This window comes from Sordaria macrospora, chromosome 2, assembly GCF_033870435.1.
Source record: "Sordaria macrospora chromosome 2, complete sequence".
In the NCBI taxonomy this organism is placed as follows: Eukaryota; Fungi; Ascomycota; class Sordariomycetes; order Sordariales; family Sordariaceae; genus Sordaria; species Sordaria macrospora.
The window spans coordinates 3,155,303-3,180,146 of record NC_089372.1 but is presented as its reverse complement, the minus strand read 5'-3'; the positions used below and the strand labels follow the sequence as shown (position 1 = coordinate 3,180,146).

The 24,844-nt window shown below is 51.8% G+C and overlaps 6 protein-coding genes across 6 annotated transcripts; 3 read left to right on the top strand and 3 right to left on the bottom strand.

The window, feature by feature from the left end:
- Positions 1–2,379: 2,379 nt before the first annotated feature.
- SMAC4_03907 (uncharacterized protein) lies at positions 2,380–4,887 on the top strand (the record flags this gene model as incomplete). The annotated part of the gene is made up of 2 exons (XM_066090020.1): positions 2,380–3,260; positions 3,339–4,887. 2 exons carry the CDS (start codon positions 2,380–2,382, stop codon positions 4,141–4,143), a joined length of 1,686 nt encoding a protein of 561 aa, XP_065946121.1. The 3' UTR covers positions 4,144–4,887.
- A 963-nt stretch (positions 4,888–5,850) lies between these two features.
- On the bottom strand, positions 5,851–9,018 carry SMAC4_03908 (uncharacterized protein; the record flags this gene model as incomplete). Its single annotated transcript, XM_003348014.1, has 3 exons — positions 5,851–7,103; positions 7,154–8,147; positions 8,203–9,018. 3 exons carry the CDS (start codon positions 9,016–9,018, stop codon positions 5,851–5,853), a joined length of 3,063 nt encoding a protein of 1,020 aa, XP_003348062.1.
- Positions 9,019–9,814: 796 nt separating this feature from the next.
- Positions 9,815–11,595, bottom strand: SMAC4_03909 (uncharacterized protein; the record flags this gene model as incomplete). The annotated part of the gene is made up of 2 exons (XM_003348015.2): positions 9,815–10,938; positions 11,021–11,595. 2 exons carry the CDS (start codon positions 11,593–11,595, stop codon positions 10,239–10,241), a joined length of 1,275 nt encoding a protein of 424 aa, XP_003348063.1. The 3' UTR covers positions 9,815–10,238.
- Positions 11,596–15,273: 3,678 nt separating this feature from the next.
- On the top strand, positions 15,274–18,067 carry SMAC4_03910 (uncharacterized protein; the record flags this gene model as incomplete). Its single annotated transcript, XM_066090021.1, has 2 exons — positions 15,274–15,662; positions 15,746–18,067. 2 exons carry the CDS (start codon positions 15,274–15,276, stop codon positions 17,622–17,624), a joined length of 2,268 nt encoding a protein of 755 aa, XP_065946120.1. The 3' UTR covers positions 17,625–18,067.
- A 147-nt stretch (positions 18,068–18,214) lies between these two features.
- On the top strand, positions 18,215–19,294 carry SMAC4_03911 (uncharacterized protein). The gene is made up of 2 exons (XM_003348017.2): positions 18,215–18,734; positions 18,911–19,294. The coding sequence occupies exons 1-2, from the start codon at positions 18,425–18,427 to the stop codon at positions 18,988–18,990; spliced, it is 390 nt and encodes a 129-aa protein (XP_003348065.1). The 5' UTR covers positions 18,215–18,424; the 3' UTR covers positions 18,991–19,294.
- Positions 19,295–20,115: 821 nt separating this feature from the next.
- On the bottom strand, positions 20,116–23,299 carry SMAC4_03912 (uncharacterized protein). Its single transcript, XM_066090022.1, has 2 exons — positions 21,374–23,299; positions 20,116–21,322 (listed from the first exon to the last, which is right to left on the bottom strand). The coding sequence occupies exons 1-2, from the start codon at positions 22,797–22,799 to the stop codon at positions 20,622–20,624; spliced, it is 2,127 nt and encodes a 708-aa protein (XP_065946119.1). The 5' UTR covers positions 22,800–23,299; the 3' UTR covers positions 20,116–20,621.
- Between the last annotated feature and the right edge of the window lie 1,545 nt (positions 23,300–24,844).

Genomic DNA, 24,844 nt, shown 5'->3' with positions numbered 1-24,844 from the left:
ACGGCAATATTGAACACAACTTGCCATCATGGATTAGGCAGCCCCTTTAAGCCAGCGCACACGACCATGGAGGCGACTATGCCAAGTTGCCTCCAGCACAACATCCAATACCAGCTAAGTCTAGGCAATGGTCACGTTATTGTCATACCAACCAAGCTAACCAAGGCAACCTCGCCGGCCACATAGACCACTATGACCACCATGATTCGGATATCTCGGCCTCGTCTCCCGGATGGCTGACCGAAAGCACGTGGATTAGAAGCTGCTGACTGATTACCTATGTCACTGCGGGATGACCCGAGTACCTGCCTACGCTGCCTGGATCGTCACCGGGATCTTACCACACCACCATCCTCCTTCCGTGAACCGCGGAGGCACTGCAAACAAGACGCGTCACGTCGGCGGCGATGTTTCTTAGAAGACAAGATACAGGCCGTACCTACGCAAGTGCGCCATCACCCTCGCCGTCTTTCACGACTAATCACACTCCTTCACCACGACCCGCATAGAGATCAACTTCACGGTGATACATCTCATTCATTCTCATCGGCCGCTCAGTCTCACTCAGATCACTCCCGCGATTTCGGTGACTCACCCCGGTGTGAGCTTTCACTTTACGGCGCAGTATCGATACGGCCAAGCTGGGCAACGCGGCTTACCATTAGTAGAAACCTTCGTTCACTCACTTGGTCAGTCTCGCACCAGTTACCATCTCCTACCAGCCATGTGATGTGCCTCACGTATGTTGTTAGGTCAGTTTCTCCCTCCCCCTAGGCCCTCCTTGGCGATGACCCGGATGTGACGTCCATTCGGTAGCCTGTTCCAGACTAACCCTTTCCCACTACATCCCAGGCAGGGTACGAGTAACACAGCAGAGCCACACTCGTCTGCAACGGCTTCGGCATCTGATGACGACTGGTGTCCAGGGACGTGTTTTCGCGTACGCCAAGAAGGCTCCGGCAAATGCTCACCACAAAAGCCAGCCCTCGACAAATCCCGTGCAGTGAAGTCGGTTCCTGGACTGGTATTGGCAACCGAGTTGTTGGCAAGCAGGCACCAGCCGATATTTTCCATCCACCAAGAGTCGAGTCTTTGGACGAGAAGCAACCCAAGCGCTCCGCATTTCGGTGTTCCAACTCAGGCCGGCCAAGACACACTCGGCCTTGGGCATACCATGGAATTTCTCGCCGTATACCTATCTACCGACATTAGCATGGTCTCGATACCAGGTCCCCGTCCTCAAATTGCAGATCACTTGTTTGGGATGCCTTGGCAGTCACTTATCCGACTGGGCCAGAGAGACGGGTTCACAGCTGAGAATGAGGCTGATGCCCGCAGGACAGCGTCGTGGCCATCGTGGAAGCCACACCCGACGGTCTACATTTGGGCCATGGATTGCGAAGGGCGAACTGGGCAGCGACCTAGTAATGGAAAATCTCGGGAGATATTGGGATTGGACGACGTTGCAGCCTTGCGCCATGGGCTGTCAACCGAGTCAACCTGGCATGGCCATTGAGATGTCGCGTTCGTTAAATCTCAGGCTTCTCAGCCATGGACGATTTAGTGCGTGATACCCATGTGAGTCACTTTCCGCGGTGAGGCGTGCACCCTCAAGCGAAAACTTCACGGCTGCCTCCAAAGTCTTTGTCTGGGTTGCTACCTGGGCAGCATTCGGGTTGCGGCTCACTTCCGTGGTCTTCTTATGAAAGATTGAAAGAGATATATCTAGAAGGTTGCGCTGTCATCACATCATGGTAAGCATCATGAAAGCTACAGAAAGTACTAGGTGCACTAACATTAATTCAGCTCCGAATCACGTGGGAGGCCTCTTCGAAGCATTCAGCCCCAAACTTTACAGCTGTCCAGCAGCTGTCGGATACCACCTTCCACGTGTCGTGCGTCAGCGGGCCGGAACCGAGCCACAACACCCGAACCCCTCCAAAAATTTGAGAGCGTCCACTCGGACGTTATCGAAATTCACAACCTGAAGCAAAATCTACCTGCCTGAGGTATCAACCTCCGTCGCCTGTCCAACCAGCGCCAATATTGACATTGATACGGTATCAACAAGATAGGGGTGTAAGAGACAAGGTGCACCGCCGACTGCGGGGGGCAAGGCCGATTCGATATTCGGATACGATTATTACACAGGATCGTTAAAGTCCAGCCATCGGCTGTTGAGATTTTGCACTCTCACAAATATCTCAAAAGTTTCGACATCTGCGATCAAGCAATCTCACCACTCACAAAACGTCCCTTGACGGCTGACTTACAAGGAAGGAGCCGATACCGTCTGGGCGCAGGCAACCGCATAACTTCTCCCCAACGCCGTGTTCAAGTTCACCGTCGCGCACGGTGAAACTTTCAGAGTCAACGAACATGAGTATCGTTTATGGCGAAGAACGGGAGTTATTCCAGGATGAGAATTACCCGGACATTGACGACCACATCACCCACGATTCTCATGAACACCAACACCACTCTCATTCAGAAACCACCCATGATACCCAGCAACAAGAATTGGAACAGCACTCCCTTCATGACCACCCTCACCCACAAGCTCATGACACCCACCAGCAACCCCACGAATCTCACGAACCACACCACTCTCACGATTCCAACAACCAGCATCAAGATCTCACTGAGCAACACCATGGCTCACCCGACACCGATCGCTTCACAAACGCGAATGATGTCGTTGTGAGCGACCTCTCAAGCGACTTGGTGGAAGTTGCCCGAGCCACATGCAACGCGCATGCAGCAGCAGCAGCAGCAGGGGCCGCATTCGGTGCCGCCGTTCAGAGTACGGATCCGCGACTCAACGACTACCTCACTGCTGCTTCAGCCCCGGAACCCGAATCTCAGCAGCAGCCGGCACCAGTATCGGTATCGGTAGACGTGTCGGTCTCGAGCTCACTGTCCGTTCAAGCTTCCCTGCCTATTCAGCTGGCACAACAATCACCACTGGAACAGCAGCAGCAGCAGGCTCTTGTACATCCTCAGTTGCCACCACATCTACATCAGCATACACAAGTAACACAACCTTTGACATCAGCAGCGGCTGCGCCATCGCCGCCTTCACAACAACATCCTCAGGAGCAGCAGTCGCCAACTACACCAGTAGCACCATCATCAGGGAGAATTAAGCCTATCCCCAAACCAGTTCGTCAAGCTACGAAGAATGCCGAGGGGAAGTTCGTTTGTCTGTGGCCGGGTTGTGTGGAGGATATCAAGGAATTCGGTCGCAAATGCGAGTGGAAGTAAGTTTTCCCTTCCCTCCTTCCCCTTTCCCTTTATCAAGAAAATTACCAACCATCCATTTCTTCTCAAACAAACAGTAAACACATGGACAAGCACGACCGCCCTTACAAATGCGGCGCCGTAGGTTGCGAGAAGCTACCAGGCTTCACCTACTCCGGCGGCCTTCTGCGTCACGAGCGCGAAGTACACGGCAAGCACGGCGGGCCCAAAAACCCGTTGCATTGTCCGCATGAAAGCTGCAAGCGCGCCACTGGCAAGGGGTTCTCTCGGCTCGAAAACCTCAATGAGCATCTCCGAAGAGTCCATACCCATAATGCTGATGGCACAACACCAACAACAACAAACGGCGGGATAGGGATGGGCATGGGCCTGGGTATGGGTATGGCGATGGGTATGGGGTTATCAAATGGTTGCACCAACATGCACGACATCGAATCCGACGAGGCAACCAGTGATGACACGCTCGGCGGACATGCCCAACATCAACACCAACACCACCACCAGCACCAAACCCCATCAGCAGGTCCCGGTCCATCACATTCCCACCACCAACTTCTAACATCCCTAAAACGAAAACGACGTCGCGATGACCTAGATGGTTGTAGCGGTGAGACGTCCGAACTGCGAGAAGAAATCAAGCGTCTACGACAAGAAAACGAGGAACTAAGAGAACAAGTCCAAAAAAACACGCAACAGACGACGTTACTGGTGCAGAAACTGCAGGCGCTTACGGAGGCTATGGCGCTGCCTGTATCGGTGTCGCCAGTGCCGACGCCGAGGACGAACAATAATAATATGGCGCCGACGGTGCAGATGACGGCCGCGGCGCCGGTGGCGGCGTCGGTGGCGGGTGCGGGTGCGTCTTCGTCGCCAGCGTATTAGGGAAGATGAGGTGATGAGGCGATGAGGCGGATGTCCTCCAAGAATGTGGGGGAGATTCCGGAGGGGATGCTAGTCCGAAAGACGGATCTTCAAGAGGCCGAGATGATGCCTAAAGACCGCCTCCGGATTCTTCTTCTGCAGGCCATCGGCGTGGAGGAGTCACTCAGCTCCTCTTTCGGTTCCTGACAGCTCAAGCTATCGCGCCCGCAGTTAAAGCAACCCCCTTTACCCCTTTCATTCTTTTCCTTGTTTTCTTCTTCTTTTTCCCCCCTGTTTACTTGTATCTTGCTTGTCTTTGCATTTCAGGTGTTGAAGGTGTATATTAGAAGCATCCACTCGTCTATGGCTTTGGCGTGGTTTCTTTTTTTGTTTTCCCAACAGTCATGGTAGAGCTAGCTTTTCTTTCCCCGTTCTATTTCCCTCCGTTTCGCTACAGGTACTACACTGGAGGTTCATTTTGCGTTTTACCTGCAAGCATGATCACATTACGCATGATACCCAGGAAAGAGAGTCCGTTGTTGTTATTATTGTACGATTTGGTTTGTATGGAGAACCGAGGAAGGAGGAAGGAGAGAGAGAGAGAGAGAGGTGCCTCCGTCGCTTTACTTGAGATAATGATGGGATTAGAAGGAAGAGACACCACAGTGGTCAAAGAAGGGCCCTCGTGAAGATTGTACAATTGTGTTAGTATAGTGTTGATACTTGGGGAGAATAATTGCATACATACTGTATTTGACACCAGTGCTCGTGAAAACCAAAAACAGCTACACCTCGTTGACTTTTGTCTTTCACCCTTGTCGACTGCACACACACATACACACACACACACACATGGATATTATCTTCCACCTGAGTTTTGATATTTTAGCAGAGGCTGCAGAGTGATGAGTCCATAGGTACCTGTGGCTTATGGACACTCATGCGCTTGCCTGCCTGCATTAGCAGCCATGGTCCCAACAGACCGTAAACCTGAGCTATCGATTTTTTTAAAAGATTTATTAAGTCTCTTAATCGTCAGATTGATTTATGAACACAGTCAATCAAGTAGGAGCAAAGAGACATGTTTTCATCGTGACCCCAGAATTCATAAACGCAGCGAGACCGGAACACCCATGGAAAAGAGGGTTAGGGTCTACACCCTGTCCCACCCTCGTGCACAGGCTGTCCCCAGTTCAATCCCAAATTGATCCGTGGTTCATACATAAGCACCAAATCCGTCCCTTTCTCAACGGTTACAGCCCGGGACGCACACTACGGTTTATACCTCCTTTACCTTTTCTTTGCGCGCACCTTAAGTGGATTTAAATCTCTGCTAGGTGTCATACTTTGCAAAAGGTAAAATAGTATAAGCCGCGAGTACGCCTCCGGACTGTGACTTACGATTTTCTATTTACTATTCTTCCTTTTTGCGTACTTAGGTAATGAGGAAAGAGCGCAGTGAGCTGGTGGGCATGAAATGAGGCCTACCGTTTTGATGGCACGTTGGCGGAGGTGGTTGCATGTGCGCAGCTTGTGCGACATCATGTGAAGTATGACGAATCAGAGACGAGAGAACAGAAGGAGGGTAGCCAGATGAGGAATAGCGGAGGAGTCTAAGGCGTACGTTCGAGTCTTGTTCTTGTCGTTGAGCTTGTCTCTTTTTTGTCGCAGAATCCATCCCGAAATCGACAACCACCATCCATTCTACATTCTTCCCGATGTTTTCACCTACGCATAATTCAGTCTCTCCTTAGTCCACCCCGGCTGCAAATACTTCCCATCAAATCTGCTCTCAAAAGACGATTCTACTGCGTACCGCGTCACCAGCTCAACATCCACGTTTGCGCCCCTTGCCGTCTGCGCCCAAACCGCAAGACCAATAACATTATCACTTCCATGATTAAGTACACCCGCCGGCACGGGAAACACGTTTTCGGAAGCAATAGAAGGGTAATATCGTCCGAACTGATATCCATTGACATACAAGAACGCGCGATAGTTCAAGTTGGAAGTGTCCACGGGCGTGAACTTGAATGCGAAGGAGGCGTCTAGCCCTTTGGGTACACTAAGAGGAAGGGAAGTGCGGTAGAAGCGAACTGTTGGGCCGGCGAAGCCTTGCGCTGGGGAGGCTGATGTGTCGGACCAGTTGGAGTCGTCGAAGCCCGGGAGGTGCCAGCCGAGACGCTCGGCGGTGAGACCGCCTTCATTGTAGTGGCTGCGTAGAGGATCGAGGGTACTGCGATTCGCATCAGAGCCGCCTGCTGTTCCAGCCAACTTCCAGAGGTTAAACTTGGGGGTAGCACCGGAGTTGGAGGTGAGGAGAGTGGCGTTGAGGATGCCGCGCGGGTTGAGGGCTGCGGAGAGTTGGTCGTGGCCTGTGTCATCGTGCATCACAAAGAGGACGTTGGTTTGGTTGGTGAAGATTGTTGCGTTGGTGAACGTGAGGGTTGCATTGCTGGCGGCCACTGTTGGGTCCCCTGTGTAAGAGCCCAGGAATTTGCCGTTGAGGAAGGCAGACCAGCTATGGGCAGTTCCTCCTTGGATGTTGAGGTAGACGCCCGTAGCTCCGGACTCGCTGGAGAACTGACCACGCCAAAGCTTGATGCCTGTGTGGAAGCCGTACTCGTCCGAGAAGAGGTAAGGCACGGTACCCTTGGTGGCACTGGGTGTTGTGGTGTGGTTGGCGATGACCCAGGCTGGACCGTCATCGGAATAACCCACGGCTATTTCAGGAAGACTTTCTTGCGATTTCCATGATCCAAACTTGGGGACCGAGAGCTTTGCCGGGTCTTGGAGAGATGCCTTGAGTGTGCCATACTTGGTCTTTGTGGTTCGAAGTTGCTTTCCATTCCACTTGATAGTAGAGACGCGGCTTAACGTAAACACCTCGATATCGGTCGCGTTGGTGGAGTCTCCAGTGACGGAGATGGTGTTTCCTTGCACGCTCGCTGAACGAACAAGATGTGGCCCGATGACAATGGCTAAGCTTCGTTAGCAACTGATATTTGCCAAAGAAGAAATCTGAACTCACCAGTCTTATCCACGGGTACCTTAGGATCCTTGGTCAAAGCAGGAACCCAAGTTTTGTAGGCAGTCTTGCGATCAACAAGGACAACTCTAACATCGTTATCGAACTCCAACACAGTCGCACCCTCACGCTGGATAAAACCAACAAGCACACCCTTATCCCGCCAGTCAAAGACGGCCGTCTGACCTTTGCTACTGGAGGCTAGCGTACCTTTCTTGGCGCTCTTGAGATAAAACTCCCCGGAGATTCCGACAGGAGTCCACATCACCAGTGTTGTCTTTCCATCAATGACACTGTAGGTCAAGACCTCTGTTGTTGCGTAGAAAAGCGTATGCTTGCCGAAGTGAAAGTCGGCAACAAAGATCTTGCCCTCGTGACCAATGAGCTTGGGGCATGGTGCGACTTTGGGGACGTAAAAGCTTCCCACACTTGTAGTCACATTAATGGCAAAGGTCTCTTCAGAGGCCGAAGACGTCGTAGAATGACGAAGAACATAGAACCGAGCACCAGTCTTGGGGTTTCTGAGCTCAGTGGTGAATATGTTCGTATTGTTCGTGTAGTTAATGCCGGTACCGAGACGGTCCGTGTAGGCAAGCTCATTAACAGCACGAGTGAACAGACCCAAGTTCTTAATCTCGTAGTATTTGCCGCCAATGTTGCGATCCTCGGAGATTGCAGCACCATAGTCGTAGCTGCTCCCCAGGAAAGGAGCCGCCAGCCAACCCCAGTTTGTACCACCGTAAATCATATATAGATTCAGAATTGTGATGCGCTGGGCAATGTTGTCGCGATAATAGAAGTTGACGAACTCGGTTCCAGTTCGTTCGGCGCATCCACCAGCCGGGCTAAGCCAGGGGCTCATGGCTCCGCCTTGGAATTCGGGCATGAAGGACGGTTGGTTCGGGGATACGAGTTGGAAGTGGTCGTGATAGTTGGAAACAGCGAACGGCTTGATGTTGTTTCCGCATTCTTCTGTTACGCAAGACCAGCATTGGGGCTGGTATTTCTGTTAGTAAACCATACGAAGGAAATCGCTTGGAGAAGAAACTCACATAGCTGTCCAGACCGTAGATATCCACATCTCCTCCAGCACCGACAGTGTCATAGTCTTTCGACCAAGGACGTCCATTAGCATTAGGAGCATTGTGTACACTAGGCACCACAATTCCATTCTCGATGGCGTTCTCCTTCAGCTTCTCCATGTAGGACACGGCCTTCGGGTTCGGTATCTTGGCCTCAACATCCTTCCACTGCTCGCCGTATTCATTCTCCAGTTGATACATGATGACCGTTCCGCCCTCGGTGAGCTGGAACGGTTTGACGAGCCTGGACATGCCAGTCTGATACGGAGTCCATGCTTCGGTGAATGCCGACCCGTTGGACCGCGACTCTCCATAGGCGCCCGTGGTCGACCAAAGTGCCAGTCCTCCAGCGTTCAACTCGCCATTGATATACGGGCCTGGTCGTACAAGGACGTAAAGACCAATTTCCTTGGCCATTTCGAAGAAGCGGGTCAGGTTGTGTGCGCCGGTGTCGAAATCAACTTGGTCGGGCGTCTGAGCGTGAAATCCCCAGTGGGTGTAGATGGAGATCATGCGCATGCCCATGGCCTTGACTTTCTGTAGGACGTCTTCCCATAGTTCAGGAACTGGTAATCGGAACGGATGCATCTCGCCGCCGAAAAGGAACAGTCGTTCGCCATTGATGATGATGCTGTAGTGGTCCCATTGGATCTGGTCTTGGAGGTCGTTGCCCTGAATAGGCCAAGCTGAGGATGGGCTAGAAGCTCCTAGGACATACTGAAGACCTGACGATAGTAGTAAGAGGGCACAGGCCGGCGACCTGAGGGCCCTGTTGATGAAGCGCATCATAGACTGCCCTTTTGAATGTCTAGTGTCCAAGCCGATGAAGGGTTGCAGTCTTTCCCGGAAATGGGAGTCCGGCCGTATTTGAAGTCTCGAAAAAGTTACCTCTACTGACGATCACTTCCCCCGGAGGGTCTCTGTCGAGGTAATCCCAATCATCATTCATGATTTTTGAATTGGTTTCCGTTGACTCGGAGTGTTTCCTGGGATAGACTGGTCATGAAGTCGGCAGTGTCGCATTGAGGGGATTCGCGATGGCCAATGTCGAATGGTATTGTTGCGCTTGTAGCAGAGTCGCGGTTGAAGAGGAGCCAACCAAGTTTAGTTCTGCAGTGGTTGACGGACCGCGAATGCAGACGGGAGAAATTGATTTGGGGAATTATTTTTCCACTGCTCATGACGTTGCTCCTTCTCGAAATGGGATCGTGATCAGCGTAGGTCGGTGAGCTTTGCCGAGGATCTCGACCACCAGATCTTTGTTTCCCTTTCCTTATTTCGTTTTCTTAGGCTGGTCCATAAGCATCATAATTGAAAGCGAAAGTCTGGAGATTCTTCCTTTTCTCCTTGCCAATAACGACCTCCAAATTCCCCTCTTTCCCTTCACCGTTTCAGGGTTTTCCCTCGGTCAGCCTTAGTCCGAACATCCGAGTTCCCTCTTATTTACTTGATGTGCTTGCCCAAAACATTGTCGAGAACCTCACTTCATGAAGATGTGTGTTTCTCCATATCAGGCCTCACGAATGGACCACTCTCACTCCAGATACAGTAGCACACTAAGGACGCATTGCTTTGCCACCCAACTTTTCGGTCTACATTGTCCGACTACCTGCTCGACAACCAAACGTGTGTATGTAAAAGAAATCTTGACAAATCTAGCGGGTCCCAAACCAGAACCGAGGAGGGTATCTAGCACTAAATGCCGTCAAGAACTACCGTGTATGCGATCCGTAAATGCTCGCGCGAGACATGCTAGATGCGAAGAAAGAAAGAAAAGAAGCAGAAACAGAAAGCATTTTTTTGTAACACGTGAGACCTTCCGTTTTTTCAACGCTCCATCACCACGCGGTGACCATGTCCAACATTTTGAGTGTGCTCTTGCACGTCGTAACATCGTAATCCAACCCGTCTTCGCCGGGTTTGTTCGCCCCCGTAAGCACCCCGCGCAATAACAGAGAGCATTTGTTTTTGTTTTTCTCTCCGGTTCACCCCTTGCCTTGAGCTGCTTAGATCAGAGCAGGTGTCAAAGCGCGGTCGCGGGTCTCAACCCTTTCGAGTCTCTCGCTGCTTGCATCATTGTCCCCTTCCTGTTGCTGTTGCTCAGGCTGCTGGTGCTGCTTCTGTTGACCCTCCTCCTCCTCCTCCTCCTCCTGGCCTTCTGGCTGCACTTGCAACAATTCTTCCACCTGTCCCTTCTTCTGCTGCTCCTGCTCCTCTTCGCCCTGCCCCTCTAATTGCCCCTCTTGCTCCCGTTCCTGGCGGTCATTGTCCTCGCCCTCAGGCCCATCCCTATAACTCCTCGCCTCAACGCTCTCCACCTCTGCATCCCCATTGGCGTCGGGCTCATCCCTATACCTTTCAACCGCCACCACATCCTCTCCAAGATGGCTCACACTCTCCAAGTCTTCATTCCTCACGAAGAGTCTCGCTGTCGCATCATCATCGACGCCACCAGCGCCCACCACATCCACCACCGTCCGTCGCTGCTGATGGTGGGACCACCACTTGGGTGCCTTGAAAGTCGGTCGGCTGGGTCGCGAGACGAAGTCATACCAAGGGATCTTCGGGCGAGCGGCCGGGCGCAGACGGCTGCTGCAGTTAGGGCAGTCGGGTGGCAGGGTGTGCCAGGCGGCATATTGGATTAGCGGGTAAAGGGCTAGACCGATGGCGAAACCGCGGAGCGCGAGGTAGGTGTGGATCAGACTTCTCAGAGGGGAGAGCGACGGATGTTAGTTTTGTCTGTACAGTACGAGGCCAGGAAGTTCAGAATTGAGGGGGAACAACTTACAAGTTTGCCAACAAAGGAATGGTGGCGTAAGCGGCCAACATGGCCAGCTTGCCGCCCAAGACTGGATTGTTGATCCCTGTTCGGCCCTTTTGTGTGTTGATCCACGTGAAAACGAGAACGACCATGACGCCCGCGGCGAGGATGCTGTCGACGAAGAAGATGAAGATGGTGTGAGCGTAGAGAGGCGTCTTCTTCTCCTCCGCTTCTTCCTCCCATGCGGCTGTCAGCTCTGCTTGAGACCTTTCCGATGCCGCATATGCCGGCTCTTCCGCTCCACCTTCGATGAGTGGTTCACTGGAGCTAATTCCAGCCTCGTCTCCATTCCTGACGGACTCGAGATCGTTGTCTCCCTCCACATGTCCGATGCTCCGACGGTTGTTTTGCTTGTGCTTGCTGCGGCGGCGGTAGGTCAAAAGCAACACCGAGTAGCCGGCCGAGAGGGCCATGGGAGCGAGCCCAACGGCCGGTATGGGGTTGTGTGAGAGAACGCCATGAGTGATACAGAGTGGGAGCGAGGGGATGAAGATTATGGCAGTGAGGATGCGCAACAAGGGTTGGGTGTCGCTGTCGCTCATTGTGATAGCGGCGCTCTAGCAGCAAGTGAAAAGCTCACGGGAAGAAACAAAGAATCCAATGAGGCAGGCGCCTGCGCCGGTGGAACTTGCGAGTTCCTGAATAATCGAGTGTATATTCGGGGAACTGAAGCAGCTACGAATGAGTGAGAGGGTAAAAAAACTAAATAAAAGGCAGCAGCTGAAAACGAGCAGAAACGACAAGAAGAGGGGTTGAGATGTGGTGTTCGTTGGCACCTGTCGAGCTAGTGTTAGTTGGTGTTAGTGTCGTTGGTGGTCTCCTTATCAGCAGTTGACCCTGGACGTTGCAGTGGGGCTTATCGCTGGCCGACAGAGTACCCATAGGGCTCTACAGTGGGGTCCCTTGTCGGGCATGTCATTGAAGCTGAAATATTGTATCAGACATGTATCGCGAGGGCATGTTGAAGAAGCCAAAACTTGACTCCATTTTCTCATCGCTCCTCCTTCTCTGCTAGTCTGTCTCGTTGAACCTACCTCTACTAGGTATGAATACCTCTAAGATCTCGATTCATACTCAACCCAGTCGCAACTCTTTCTCCTCAAGCCCGGCCTCAAATTCTCGCAACAACGACCAATATTACGATTTTAGAAAGCACAGTTCGAACGCTGAACATATTACGCGCTCATATATCCATCTTCCAGCGCTGTACCTAACTGGCTGAAGTAACAGCAGTCTCATGCTGTGTATCACCTCGCGATCGTTCCCTACTTGTGGCTCCGACTCATATACAAAATGCGAAAGAAGCAGCGCAACAAGTTTATGTACTTTCCCTTCGCCTTCTCCAAGGTGTCCGGTGGGATAGGATACTTTCAAATACCACGCCGGCTCCATAGCTTGAAGGGCAGCGGTTCAATAAACTTCCAACCACCAATCTCGGGGTCCCAGACAAGGCTCAGGTCGAAACTTGTCCCCTTGATGTCCAAGAACTTTGGGTTCAGGCCAACGACTGACTTCTCAAGAATTTTATCCGCATCTTCCTCCCAAGCCAGGTCCAATTGACCGTCCTCACACACTACCCGGATGGCATTTTTCCATGAGCTAAAATAATCGTAGCCAGTGTTGGTAGCCACATTCAACTCGTACTCGGAGATACATTTCCATCTAATTCAGGTCCAGCTCAGGAACTCGCTCCTCCGTGGCCGCTCTAGCTTTGTCGAAGACAGCTCAGCCCTCCGAATACCGATGGGTTTTTCCTCCCAAATGCCCGTCCATGATAAACCCTGGATTAGGACGCTTGTTTCGCAAAGGCTCTTGTGTCTCTCCTCTGGAAACTTACCCCAGAGTGTCAGAGGCACGCCGTACAAAACGGCGACACCACTGTCACGAGTACTCTGTGACCGATATATGTTCAAGATGCCACTGACGGCATCCAAAGCATCTCGATCGAAAGAGAGATCGCGTTTTGAGAACTCATTGATTGCGCTCAATCCCACGATGTGGTCTTCGAAATGTTGGAGATGTGGGAAAACCAAGTCCCCGTAAGTTCGACCCAATCCTGGTCTTGATGTCACCTGGCTTTCTTCGTAAACCATATTCTGGCATTGGAAAAATATAAAGTTGTCGGTAAAGACAAGGCGCCTCCTGGACAAGAGAGCTTCTTGGTATGTCCAACCTCGAGTATTCCAGAAAGACCATTTGATATCTTCTTTGGGTACGTGATATGCTATGAGTGGTCGTGGGAGCCAGTCCCCAGTACACACACCCACAGAATCGGTCCGCAATTGTGGATTGCGTGCCCTCAAGCCGACGCCCGGCAAGCCATACTCCGCGTCCTCTCCAGCTGCCGCAATTATGGTTATGCTCGGATGTGCTTCCTGAAGCCGCACCCCAGACGTAGCTTAGCGTCAGGTACGGGCTACTAACAGCCCCGGATGCCGGTATTATACGCCGGGCAGTGCAGTCAATGAACTGAAGCCCCGGAATAAGATCGGCATCTGAGTGGCTGTTGAAGCAAACGTCTCCGTGGCACTTGTCGCAGTCATCAAGCTACTTTGCAATGAAACCATAATCGACCAAGTGTGGGTATATCCTTTTCTTGAATTCGCCCTCTTTAGGAAGCCAAGAGTCGCGGGCATCCTGGATATAGACAAGCCTAAAGTAGGAGCCCAGTCTTTCCTGGGATATGGAGTAAAACCAATCCGGAATCATATGGATCACCCACCCTCTTCCATCTCGCCTCTTCAACTCGAACTTGGCTGAATCTGAGAAATTGAAACCTCGGCGAACAAGATAAGCGTGGAAAAAGGAGCACATAGGACATGTTTTGACATTTACCAAGGGAACCGTCACTCCGTTATCGACACTGTTGCTGTCGAAGTCGATACGTTTGCAGTCGTCGCAATATCGTGCAGTCATGGCGGCGGCGGTTCTGTTGTTGGATGGTGCCAGATGATCATTTTCGACTGGAGCAAGCACACCGCTGGCATCGACTCCCGCCCGTTTGTATTGTAGGTTATCGACTTGTTGAGGCAAATCCGAGGCATCGTCCGTTGTGCGTCGTCCGTACTAATCAGGCTGAACGACAAGTCTGGAGGTCGGGTAGTGGGCGGATTGAAACGGATACAGCTCCCACAGGGAACTATTTGGCCGGCCAATATTGACTTCCTCAGGTTAGACCCAACATGTACAGGAAGCGTACAAAATGGACGAATATGATTTTGGGGGCTTGAGATGACCTTGATGTGGTCGGTCAGTTCGTTAGGCGGATGGGGATGAGAAAGAGGCTGGGCGGAGTCAAAGCCCAATCACTCAGTGGGCTAAGGTACTCTAACACTAACATTTAAAGTGCCCTCCCACAACCAAATATGTTACTAACGAAGTACCTACTATACAGTCCTGTCATTGGTTATTCGAGGTCACCAAGTAAACAAATGTCAAAGTTGTCAACACCAGCAACGGACCAGCAACAATGAATGCCTAGCAACATAATTGGCCAATGACTTCCGGCTGAGGCACGGAGATGCCCGATCAGCCATGAAATCATGGCGCTAGCCATTGGGAGCTGTTCAATGATACGTGGTTGGCCAAGACAAGTCCACGGTCGATTTCTCCCCAGCCCTACAGTACCAAACCTGGGAATGCACTCAAATCTGGAACATTTTCAACCCGTGCCAAATCCGCCCAACAACGACGAACAGAACCCTTCCTTTTCCATTCTTTGAGGCTTCCAAAACAATAGCCGAGTTCCCAAAATCTGCGCCTCAAACGATGGTTCCACCCAGATGGGCATAGCTTGATGGACGCTCATTGGCACCGGCGACCCAAAATCACGCAGTTCATGCTTCATGCATGTAGACCCTGCTGTGTTGGCAGCCTCTCATCCACATCGCTAGGCCGGTTGACCGGTACCTGGATTGGGTACTCCGCAATCCCAAGCTTCCCAACCTCGTCTTTTGATGTTTTTTTTATTCGGAAACCACAATTAAACTTCTGGGAGGCGGGGCGTGGCACGCAAATGGCCAAATGGGCGGTGTCCGCATTAACGTCATCTTGCAAGACCACGCCCAACCTTAATCAGGTAGCCCAAGTCCGAATTGTGGTCCACCGCTTCGACAAAATGTTCTTTTCAACTTCATACCATCTCGGCAACAGCTGGATCTGTGTGCCCTCACACATTGCACGCCAGAGAAAAGGTCCCTGAGGGAAACTGAAGAATCACAATGGCGGTCTCCCGCCCGAAACGATCACTGGCTCGCCGAGCTGTCGCTTTCGTGAAGAAACTTATTCACAAGAACCCAGCTCCTGATCTGTCTCTGCCTGTCCCCACAGCAACACAGGCAGCGTCCAGACCAGACAAGAAGACAATCCTGAAGCATCCAGCAAAAAAGGACTTTCTGAAACAGGTTGTGCCCGAGGCAGTTGGGGACTGTCCCCTGCCGTCCTTCGATCCAGGCATTTTTCACAGTGAGCTGCTGGATCTGAAGTTGTATCCCGAGGTTGATCCCAATGATCCCAAGAACATCAAGGAGCCAGAAGGAAATGTCCGTGAAGGAACATATCTGGGTACACAGCTCGCCTTGACACAGGCGTATGAGCGTGTTGAACAAAGGTGAGTTGATGTGTGGTTACAGTTATGAGGCGGTGAACACCGTCTGCCAAGAAACCAAGATGTTGAACTGACTTCCCCTGTAGATTCAACTCTCTCTTTGACGTGCTCGGTATTGAACCTACCTTTCCCAGATATGTCTCACTTGAACAGCAAAGGAACATCTACCAGTTCACGCCATATCCCAACAACGCCGATGGAACTCCTGCCGAGTTCCCACCTCATCTCCAGCATATCCCGGTCAATCAGAACTACACGGTCTTTGGCGTCTTCAACACTGCCGGTCTGCTCGAAACAGCAGTCATCTTGCAGAAACTCATTCCGGATGAAGATGGGTTTCTTGGACGGACGAAGCAGTGGTTGCTGGAAAAGGCTCGCGCTGCTGCTTATGGAGGAGAACCGGAGAAGGGCATCACCATCCAGGACGTCGACGACTACAACAGGTTTCATCGCAAGATAGGCACCGACATTGCCAGCGGTGGAAATATCGGTCTCCTAGACGATTGGTACAGCGACCGCCACTTTGCCGAACAGCAGTTTACTGGTACCAACCCTACGACCATCACGCAAGCTGGGAAGCAATGGATCGGCGAGTTCCTCACTGCCGCGAGAATTGGCGGCTACAACGAATGGATCTCAGCCCTGGAAGCCGCGGACCCAGCATCTCTCTTCGTCCAAGACGGGAGTTACTTCCGCAACGCCGTCGGTGTCTCCGACCATACTGCCGTCCTCCATCACAAACAACCCGGCAGCGACGACAACTGGTCTGTCGGTGCCGTCAGTCTCTTCCAGCTTCACGACGACGGCAAGCTCCACCCGGTCGCCATCTGCATCGACTACCGCGGCTCCGTAGAACAATCCGTCACCATATTCAACAAACGTCTTACTCCCAATGCCTCGACTCGGACCGAAAAGACCGACTGGCCCTGGCGCTACGCCAAAACCTGCGCCCAAGTGACCGACTGGATGCGCCACGAGCTGACCGTCCATCTCACGCTCGCCCACCTGGTCGAGGAAGCCATCATCGTCGGCACCAACCGGTCCTTACCTATGGAACACCCCGTCTACCGCCTCCTCTCGCCTCACTGGTACAAGACTCTCTCCGTCAACGCCGCGGCCCGCGCCACTTTAGTCCCGCAAGTCATCGTCGACATAGTCGGCATCTCGCCCGAGCAATGCCACTCCTTCATCCGCCACGCCTACGACACCTACGAGTTCGTAGGGAATTACGTCCCTAACGACCTCGCCCGCCGTGGTTTCCCCAACACAGCCTCGGGTCTTTCTTCCAGCACAAAATACCGGAACTACGCCTACGCGAAGGACGTCCTGGCCCTCTGGACCGTCCTACGGTCCTACGTCTCCGAAATGCTCGCCCTCTCTTATCCGTCAGACGAATCCGTCGCTCAAGATCAATACATCCAGTCCTGGTGCGCCGAAATGCGTCAGGGAGGCGCTCACATGTCCTCCTTTCCCGAGATCAGAGACCTCTACTCCCTCACGGACGCAGTAACAATGTGCATCCACACCGCCACCTCGTTCCACTCGGCCGTTAACTACCTCCAGAATTTCTACCAGGCTTTCGTCATTGCTAAACCGCCTATGCTGTGCACCGCGCCGCCTACTTCCCTTTCGGAGCTGCAGCAGATGAAAGAACACGACCTCGTTGCTTCGTTGCCCATTAACCGGCAGCGCCAATGGCTTTTGTCGGCGCAGGTACCCTGGTTGTTAAGCTTCAGAGCACCGCAGGATCGGTCACTGCTGAATTACGCGGCGAGTATGTGGCGCGTTCATAAGACCAAGCAGGGACGCAGGGAAAAGATGGTTGCGGAGGCTAGTGAGAGGTTGTATCAGAGGCTGAGGGAGACGCAGACGACTGTGTGGGAGAATAGCAGGGCGATGGAGAAGGGGAGTTTGCCGTATATGGTGCTAGATCCGGGGAATACGGCTGTGTCGATCTTGATTTGATTTCCAGGAAGGGGGAGGGGAAGTTGTTTTGCTTTTTTTTGTTGTCTTTTTTTCCTTCGTTGGATTTGTCGTCCGCTTTCTTGTGCTTGTCTTTGTTCTTCCATCTCGCTCTTCATGTTTACTTACGATGTTTTCTAATCTTGATGATGAGACATGATGCTGATGAAATATAGAAAGGAAGATCTTGGGATCACTATGATGGGAGGACTTTTTTAGTTAAGCAGTTGGAGAGGCCGTTGTCTGTTTTTCCGTTTTTTTGTATACCGCCCTGAAATTCCGTGAGCAAGAAAAAAGGTGCTGGTCACCACCATATATAGTCCTTATATCGTCCTAATCTAATCAATAGTTGTTTGTTGCGCAAGAGACTGACATCAAGCCATCACTACCTACACCTCCTGATTGTTTACTTCCACTCAGGGGAACTTTCAGCATCCCATTCCAGCACTGTTCAACTGTTTCTCAGCGGCTCTTCAGCAGTCACAGTAGAGCCCCACTTATAAGTCCCCTAGACCGCCAAGCCATGCATCAACGTCACACTGGCTCCAGCGATCCCCACAAAATTTTTGTTTCTGTTCCTTCGGTCGCCTCCACCGGACGAACCTCAAGTCCAGTTCAGATCTGCCATCCATCTGAATCTTATCTCCAACCTCCCTGCCTCCCCATCCCATCTTCCTTCCTACCTTTGACTTTCTCAACAACACATCGACCTCTCTTCAGTCTTCCCACCCAATCCCCAGCCCCCTTCTCGAGCTTTTCAACAACCACCCACCCCAGAACCAACCAGCCAAACCACCGCCAAAATGCCTTCCGTCCGCAACCCCAACGGCCCCTCCAAGAACCGCCTCATCGCGAAGAAGGCTGCCCTTCGCAAGCTGCGCCAGAAGGAGTCTGCCCAGGGCAAGATGGAGAAGATCCACAAGATCACCAGGGACGACCAGAACCGCGGCGCCCGTCCCGGTCTGCTTCCCAATAGCGGACCTAAGAAGGCGCTTGGCAAGAAGGCGCAGCGCAAGCTTGAGAAGAAGATGGGTTATGCCATCAGGCGCAAGATGGAGAAGGAGGGACTGAGCAAGATGGAGGTGGAGAAGGTGGAGGAGATGATGGGTATTGGTTAGTACACGATTCTCATTTCTTATATTATACTCTTTTTTGCTTGGGATGGGGTGAAACGAGGGAGGGGAAGAACGGTGGGGGGAGGAAGGGGAGAGATGGCCAGAAGGAGGAGAGGAAGCGCAGAGTAATCACTGTTTGCAGGGGCTCGAGCTAACAAGTTTGCGACAACACAGGCAAGACCAGCAAGAAGAGCGCCGAGACCAAGGCCGAGGAGACCCCCGCCACCAAGGAGGTCGAGATGGACTTTTCTTAAAATCCCCTTTGAGCAAAGCACACCACCACACAGACATAACCATGCATTTACAACAACTGGCGTTGGGGGATAATTACACGGGATCTGGATCATCAAGAAGAACAAGGCACGACATGATGCGAGATGGAGACGAGGGGGAAAATGTGCCATCAGCAAAACTAGGAGAGGAAGAGGAGAAGCGTTCAAGATACCCTTTGCAGCAGTGGAAAGAGGAAGAAGGCTTGGGTTGGTTTCTTTGGTATAGATACGGATGATTACCTTATCGACCAAACCCGTTATCATGAACAACCCCCCCCCCCCCCCCCCCCCCCCCCCGAGTTCATCCGATTCTGGAAGGGGCCCCGTTGAGGGCGAAAATGAAGAGGTTTCGACCGAAGTCTCGTTCCAGACGCACCGTGTTCCCCCGCCTCTGGATCAAACCGACCTGACCACAAGATGACCGGGTTCTTCCTTCGATGGCTCCATAACGACGACCCCCACCACCCCCCACCATACCCATATCTACCAAACAATACGTCTCGGAGACAGACAGGTCACTTGTAGTCTGGCACATGCCATTCATTCCGTCATGTTCTCGGCTCGACAAGTTATGCTTGCTGTGGATGGAGCTCAAAGAATGAGAGAGCCGTGGCACTACAGGTCAACATGGGGCGCTTCAGAATGGCGACTCTGCTGCTACGCAGACTGGTTGCTTTCAAGCCCGGCTGGGAAAAGGAGGAAAGGCGAATCTAAGGTACCTGCCAGTCAATCAAATTGCATTCCGAAGAAAACGTGTTGCCAGCGTTTGAGCTCAGCTCATTGATACTCGCAGCCCAGGTACAAAATGTCACTCCAAGTATACACTGATATATTAACAACGCTTATGACAATAAGCAGACCCTAACCCTTGATTTTACAAAATCAGCTTTCGTGGTTATGTGCGTCTATGTTGACGAGTGACTGGTCTGGTTGATGAAATCTCGATTATTACCTTGCCAATAGAATTAGAACTCTTACAGTGCGTTCAATCTTCATCAGCCGTAGTTTGGGAGAAAACAAGATAGTTGAGCGGGAGTGACGATTGAGTGTCCATCCAGGCTTTGTTGGGGATATGACACCCTGCCCCGACATCGACCATTGTCGGCAGGGGAAAGTGTTAAACGGGGATGTCAGTCGACAGGAGAGGATGGATGTCACAACGGTATTACTGATTAAGGGTTAGTTATTTACATGACTCGACAAGTTACTCCGGCAAAAGTCAACGCCACGTCCTCTTATGGCACTGTCAAGATACAACATCTCTCCGGTTTGTTCCGCAACAACCGACATGATCCATATGTACCCTATTTCTCTCACCCTCACCAGCTATTACATCCAACCCAAACACCTATTCATAACCGACATTGCCTAACATGGTATCAAGACGTTCGTCAAAGCAAGATGAAAGCAAGTATATGGTCAACATGAAGACAGAAAGACACGAACAAGAGAAAGACATGGAAAGGGAAAGACACTGGTCTGGATTCCCAGGACAACGGACAATGAGTTCAGGAAAAGATCTCAATGTGCCCAAGTACCTGTCGCACAACGCTGAAAGCTGGTTCTTGCCTTCTTCTTCTGGTTGCAAGCTTGAGTATATCCCATCTTCAGCATCAGCAACCGACGCTGAAAGCCCCCAAAGCCTCGGTATTGCCGACCTTGACAGCCTCAATCCGGCTGAACTCAAAGAAGGTCCCAAGCCTAGAACACTCCTCAACGCACTCGGGATCATCCCACCAGTTATCGTCACCAGTAACCATCTTCCCCCAAACCTCCTGCCACAGCATTCTGCCAACAACGCTTCGGAGCTCCTCTTGGATGCGCTCTTGATCATCATTGAACACATCTGTGGAATCTGGGGGTATGGCCAAGAACTTTGTCTTGGTGCATGTTTCCTCATGGACTCGGAGCTGCGCTTCCTCTAGAAATCCTGGGAAGACTGCACTTGGTCTGACACAGCGAGACTGTGACTGCAGGTTCGAGAGTATGTGTTTCTCAAACCACTTTCTTGTGCGAGGGCCGAGTCGCCTTGCCACTGGGAAGGGGTCAAGCAGCACTAACTGCAGAACGCCGTTCGGAGCAAGGCAGCGGTGGACTTGCTTAAGAACCTCGAGGATCTCGTGGGCTGGTACCAGTGACGGCAGTGAAAGGCAGTGAACTGTGTTGAAAGAGTCTGCTGCGAAGGAGATGGACGCCTTGTTAGGTGGTGCAAACAGTGGCTGTACATTTGGAAAAAGATCGTGTGGTAGCGGAGAGAGCGAGAGGTGGGTGATTGCGGCCTCTAAGTAAGTTGCAGCTAGATAGGAAGCAGTTGCTGAGGAGGTTAGTAGGGAACGGCAAGTGTTCGGTACTGAAGTAGGCTTACCTTCAGACTCGAATAGGGCGAGGATTTTGTGCCTTGGAGCGTAAACAGCGTCTTGGTGCGATTGGATCGCCATGTCCCCCGGAGTTATAGTAGTTTGGCACATGTCGCAGAGCACCGAAAGCATCAAGCGCTTTCTATCTTGCTCCTCTTGCATGTGTGACGCGGTGTCGGACGGCTCGCCCCATCCTTGCGCCAGGCGAGATAAAATCTTCTCGGGGCTGGAGATTGCCATAGCCTCGACGTCTTTCTCTATTCTTGCCACATCCTTGTTCTTGGGTTTTTGCTTGTTCGGCTTTTCATTAATCTTTGGCAACATCTCGGCAGTAGATTGACATCCCCAATCATTGGGTGGCTTCCAGACATCCGCGTCGGTTACTCTGCGCTTGGTTGATTTTGGGGGAAGACCTGGGGTCTTGGGAACTGAAAGGAAGCCCTGGGTTGAAGTCGGAGCATGAGCCTCGGCCGAATCTTTGACGGGGCTTGGGCCGGATGTGTTGCTATTATTCGCGCTTGGAGGACTCGGTGAGACGGCTTTACTGGGGCTCTGAAGTGCGGTGAACCAGTTGTCGACAAGAGATGAGAATGACGGAACCGCATCAGCCGCAGCTGGTACCGGAGGATATACGAATGGGGGTGAAGGTTGCGGTTTTGAACTCTTGGCCGCGGCAAAGGGCGAGGGATCGACCGAAATGGTGGTTTCCATGACCTGGTCATTCACGTCAGCGTCCCCTAGAGGCTCGTATGTAACAGTGGTTGTCCTCGTTATATATGAGTCTTCACTCAGCCACTGGATAAGTGTTGCATTCGATGGGTCATCCTTGGAAGTGCGACTGCCAGAACTCTCCGGCGTCGAAGGAGTCGTGAGGATGACAAAAGCAGGCGGCTTGGATGGAGGCGTTTTCAAGCCCTCCAGTGCTTCCAGTGCTGTGTTGTCTTGGCCTTTCTTTGGCGACGCGGGCTTTCTCGGTTGGTCATCCACGGAATCCTCTTTTGATAGCTCGTTGCGCTGGTCTTCCATGGCATTATTCTTTGATAGCTTATGACGCTCGTCAGTGTGGTTGACTTCATCACTGACCAGTTGGTACGAGTTGCCAGAAGTAATGTAGTTGTTCTCGGCAAAGAAGGATGACAGCCTCGAGGAAGGACCGTAGTAAGAGCTTGGCCGCAGCTTGTCGTCAGATTTGTCGGACAGACGTGTGCCTAGGAAGGCCTTCTTAAGCCTCGATACAGCGCTGCCCTTTGAGTTACTCGTGGCACCAGACTTATCCGCCGTGGACGAGGAACGTCGCGTAATGGCCGATCCAATTGCACTCCTGTCGTCTTGGCTTCCGAGTTCAAGTTCCTGCTTCTTCCGTTGCTCCTCCGCAAGGCGCTTCTCTTCAGCAAGGTGCTGCTGTGCTTGCTCATCCCAGGTGAGTCCGAACATCTTGAAACGTAGGAGCAGCGAAGGTTAAATCGCGACTTCTTGGGTTGAGAATGATCTCAGACGTGTTGCAGAAATCGTTGAATGGTATTCATCACCGATCTAGTGATGCGAGAATCTTAAATTTGTGGCCATGTGCTTTGCCGCTGCCGTTCTTTCGGTCGTTGAGTCGCTGATTAGAACGGTGAGAGAGGTACTCGCCGATGACGCTGGGCTGGACCTCAAGATCTGCTTCTGGGGCTTGCGTCGAAGATTTGCGATGGGGAGGATGTAAGAGTGGGGTAGATGAGGGACGGGAATTGCGCAACAAAATCAGACGAGGTCCTTTACGCAAACGCTGGCGAGAAGGGGTCGGGTCCGTGTAGTACGGAAAGATAAATATGGAAGGGATGATGTTCTCGAGCGCTCGATTGTCACTATGGGAGAAGAGTAAAGAACTTTCAATGGTCTGTAGTATAATTCAAAAAAAAAAAAAAAAAAAAAAAAAAAGGTATGTGTTATGTTTATTCAGTCAGCGTCATTATCACAAGCTTGAGAGGCGGAATGCCAAGTGTGGGTGTCGGGAAGAGGACTTGAATGTGACGATCTGTGAGAAATGCTGAACCGGTGCAGGAATTAGGGCAGAATGATAAGATACCTAACAGCCAATATGTGCAAGATCCGGTGCCTTCCACGTTATTTGAACTTGGCTCGGTCCCGTCGGGTAGAAAGCGTGTCTTCCGGTCAGTGTCTCCCGGAGAAGATGGAAGGAGCGACTCATCTGATCTCGGGCTTCTGGGCCACGAAAGAACTCTGGCGGGAGTGAGATGGGCCCGGCACCGCTTGACTGCGCGTCTCGGCAGTTTTGAGAGAAGTACAACTGCTTACTAGTATCGTGTACTGTACAAAGCTTCGGGCTCGGGGTTTGACCCTTTCGGTCAAGTGGTCCTTTGGTGAGAGATGCTGATGAGCAATAGTTCAACATCGTTGTTGTCGCAGAAATTGGTGCTTGAAGAACAAGCAAGAACATATTAGACTGCAGCGACATGTTGGCAAACTCTGGAGGATTATACCCAAGTGTTCAGAGTCAACACCAAAAGAGTAAGCCATCTCCTGTTTCCCCTTTGCCTCCCTCGCGTTGTGTTTGAGAAGATGGGGAGGTCCGACAACAAGAACAAACTTCCTTCAGTGTTGCATTCAGCCGGTGTGGTAAGATAAAAAAAACATGAAGCACAATAATAGTGTCTTCTCGCGTACTAGATGCTTGGAGGCTTCAACATTTTGAATTGCTTATCCTGAGATGCTTCCCGGTCGGAAGGAAGTTGATGGTGGCAGCGTCGCAGTTAGGATAGTAGCACATTATGTAAGTATATGACCTCCTTGTGCCTGAGTGCCAAGAGTGCAGTGCAGATCACGAGACTTGGCAGTTCCATAGTCACCGGTATGTACCGAACAATTCTGTCAGAAACAGCAAGCCATGTGTCAGGCCACGCTGCTGAAGTCCGTTGGTGACCATGATGACTTTTCTGAGAAGGTGAATGGTATTTTTGGCGGATGGAATGTTCCTGTGCTTCCCTCATTCCAATTGAAGATTCCGAGTCGGTCGAGTCCCGTCAGTCACTGCATGGTCTTTGTTTCACCATGCGCGCAAAGATTGCAGTGTTGGTCGAATGATGTAGCCGCGGTAGAATGAGGTTCATGGTGCCGCTCAATCCGATTTGTTTCTGTCCTCGATGACAAGAAACGGTCAAGGAAATTGACGACGAGATGTGTTGTCATTGAACATGTCGATTCCGGGGAAGTGGGAAGAGGGGGACGATTGGATGGCAGATGCTTTGGGACGTGACATCAGCGGGCGTTTCGGTGCCTGAATTCACTGGGGAGATCGCTGGAAAATCCAGTACTGTAACGGGGAAGTTGAGGCCTCTTGGGTCGCAACCCAACTGGGGCGCTCCTGCTTGGTGATGAATCAGTGTGGACCCTGAACCAACGTGCCCTGCAAGAGCGAACACAGGCTGTGAGGCGGTGCTCCATCAGTTGAATGGGCAGTTCGGATCAACAGCCTCTAG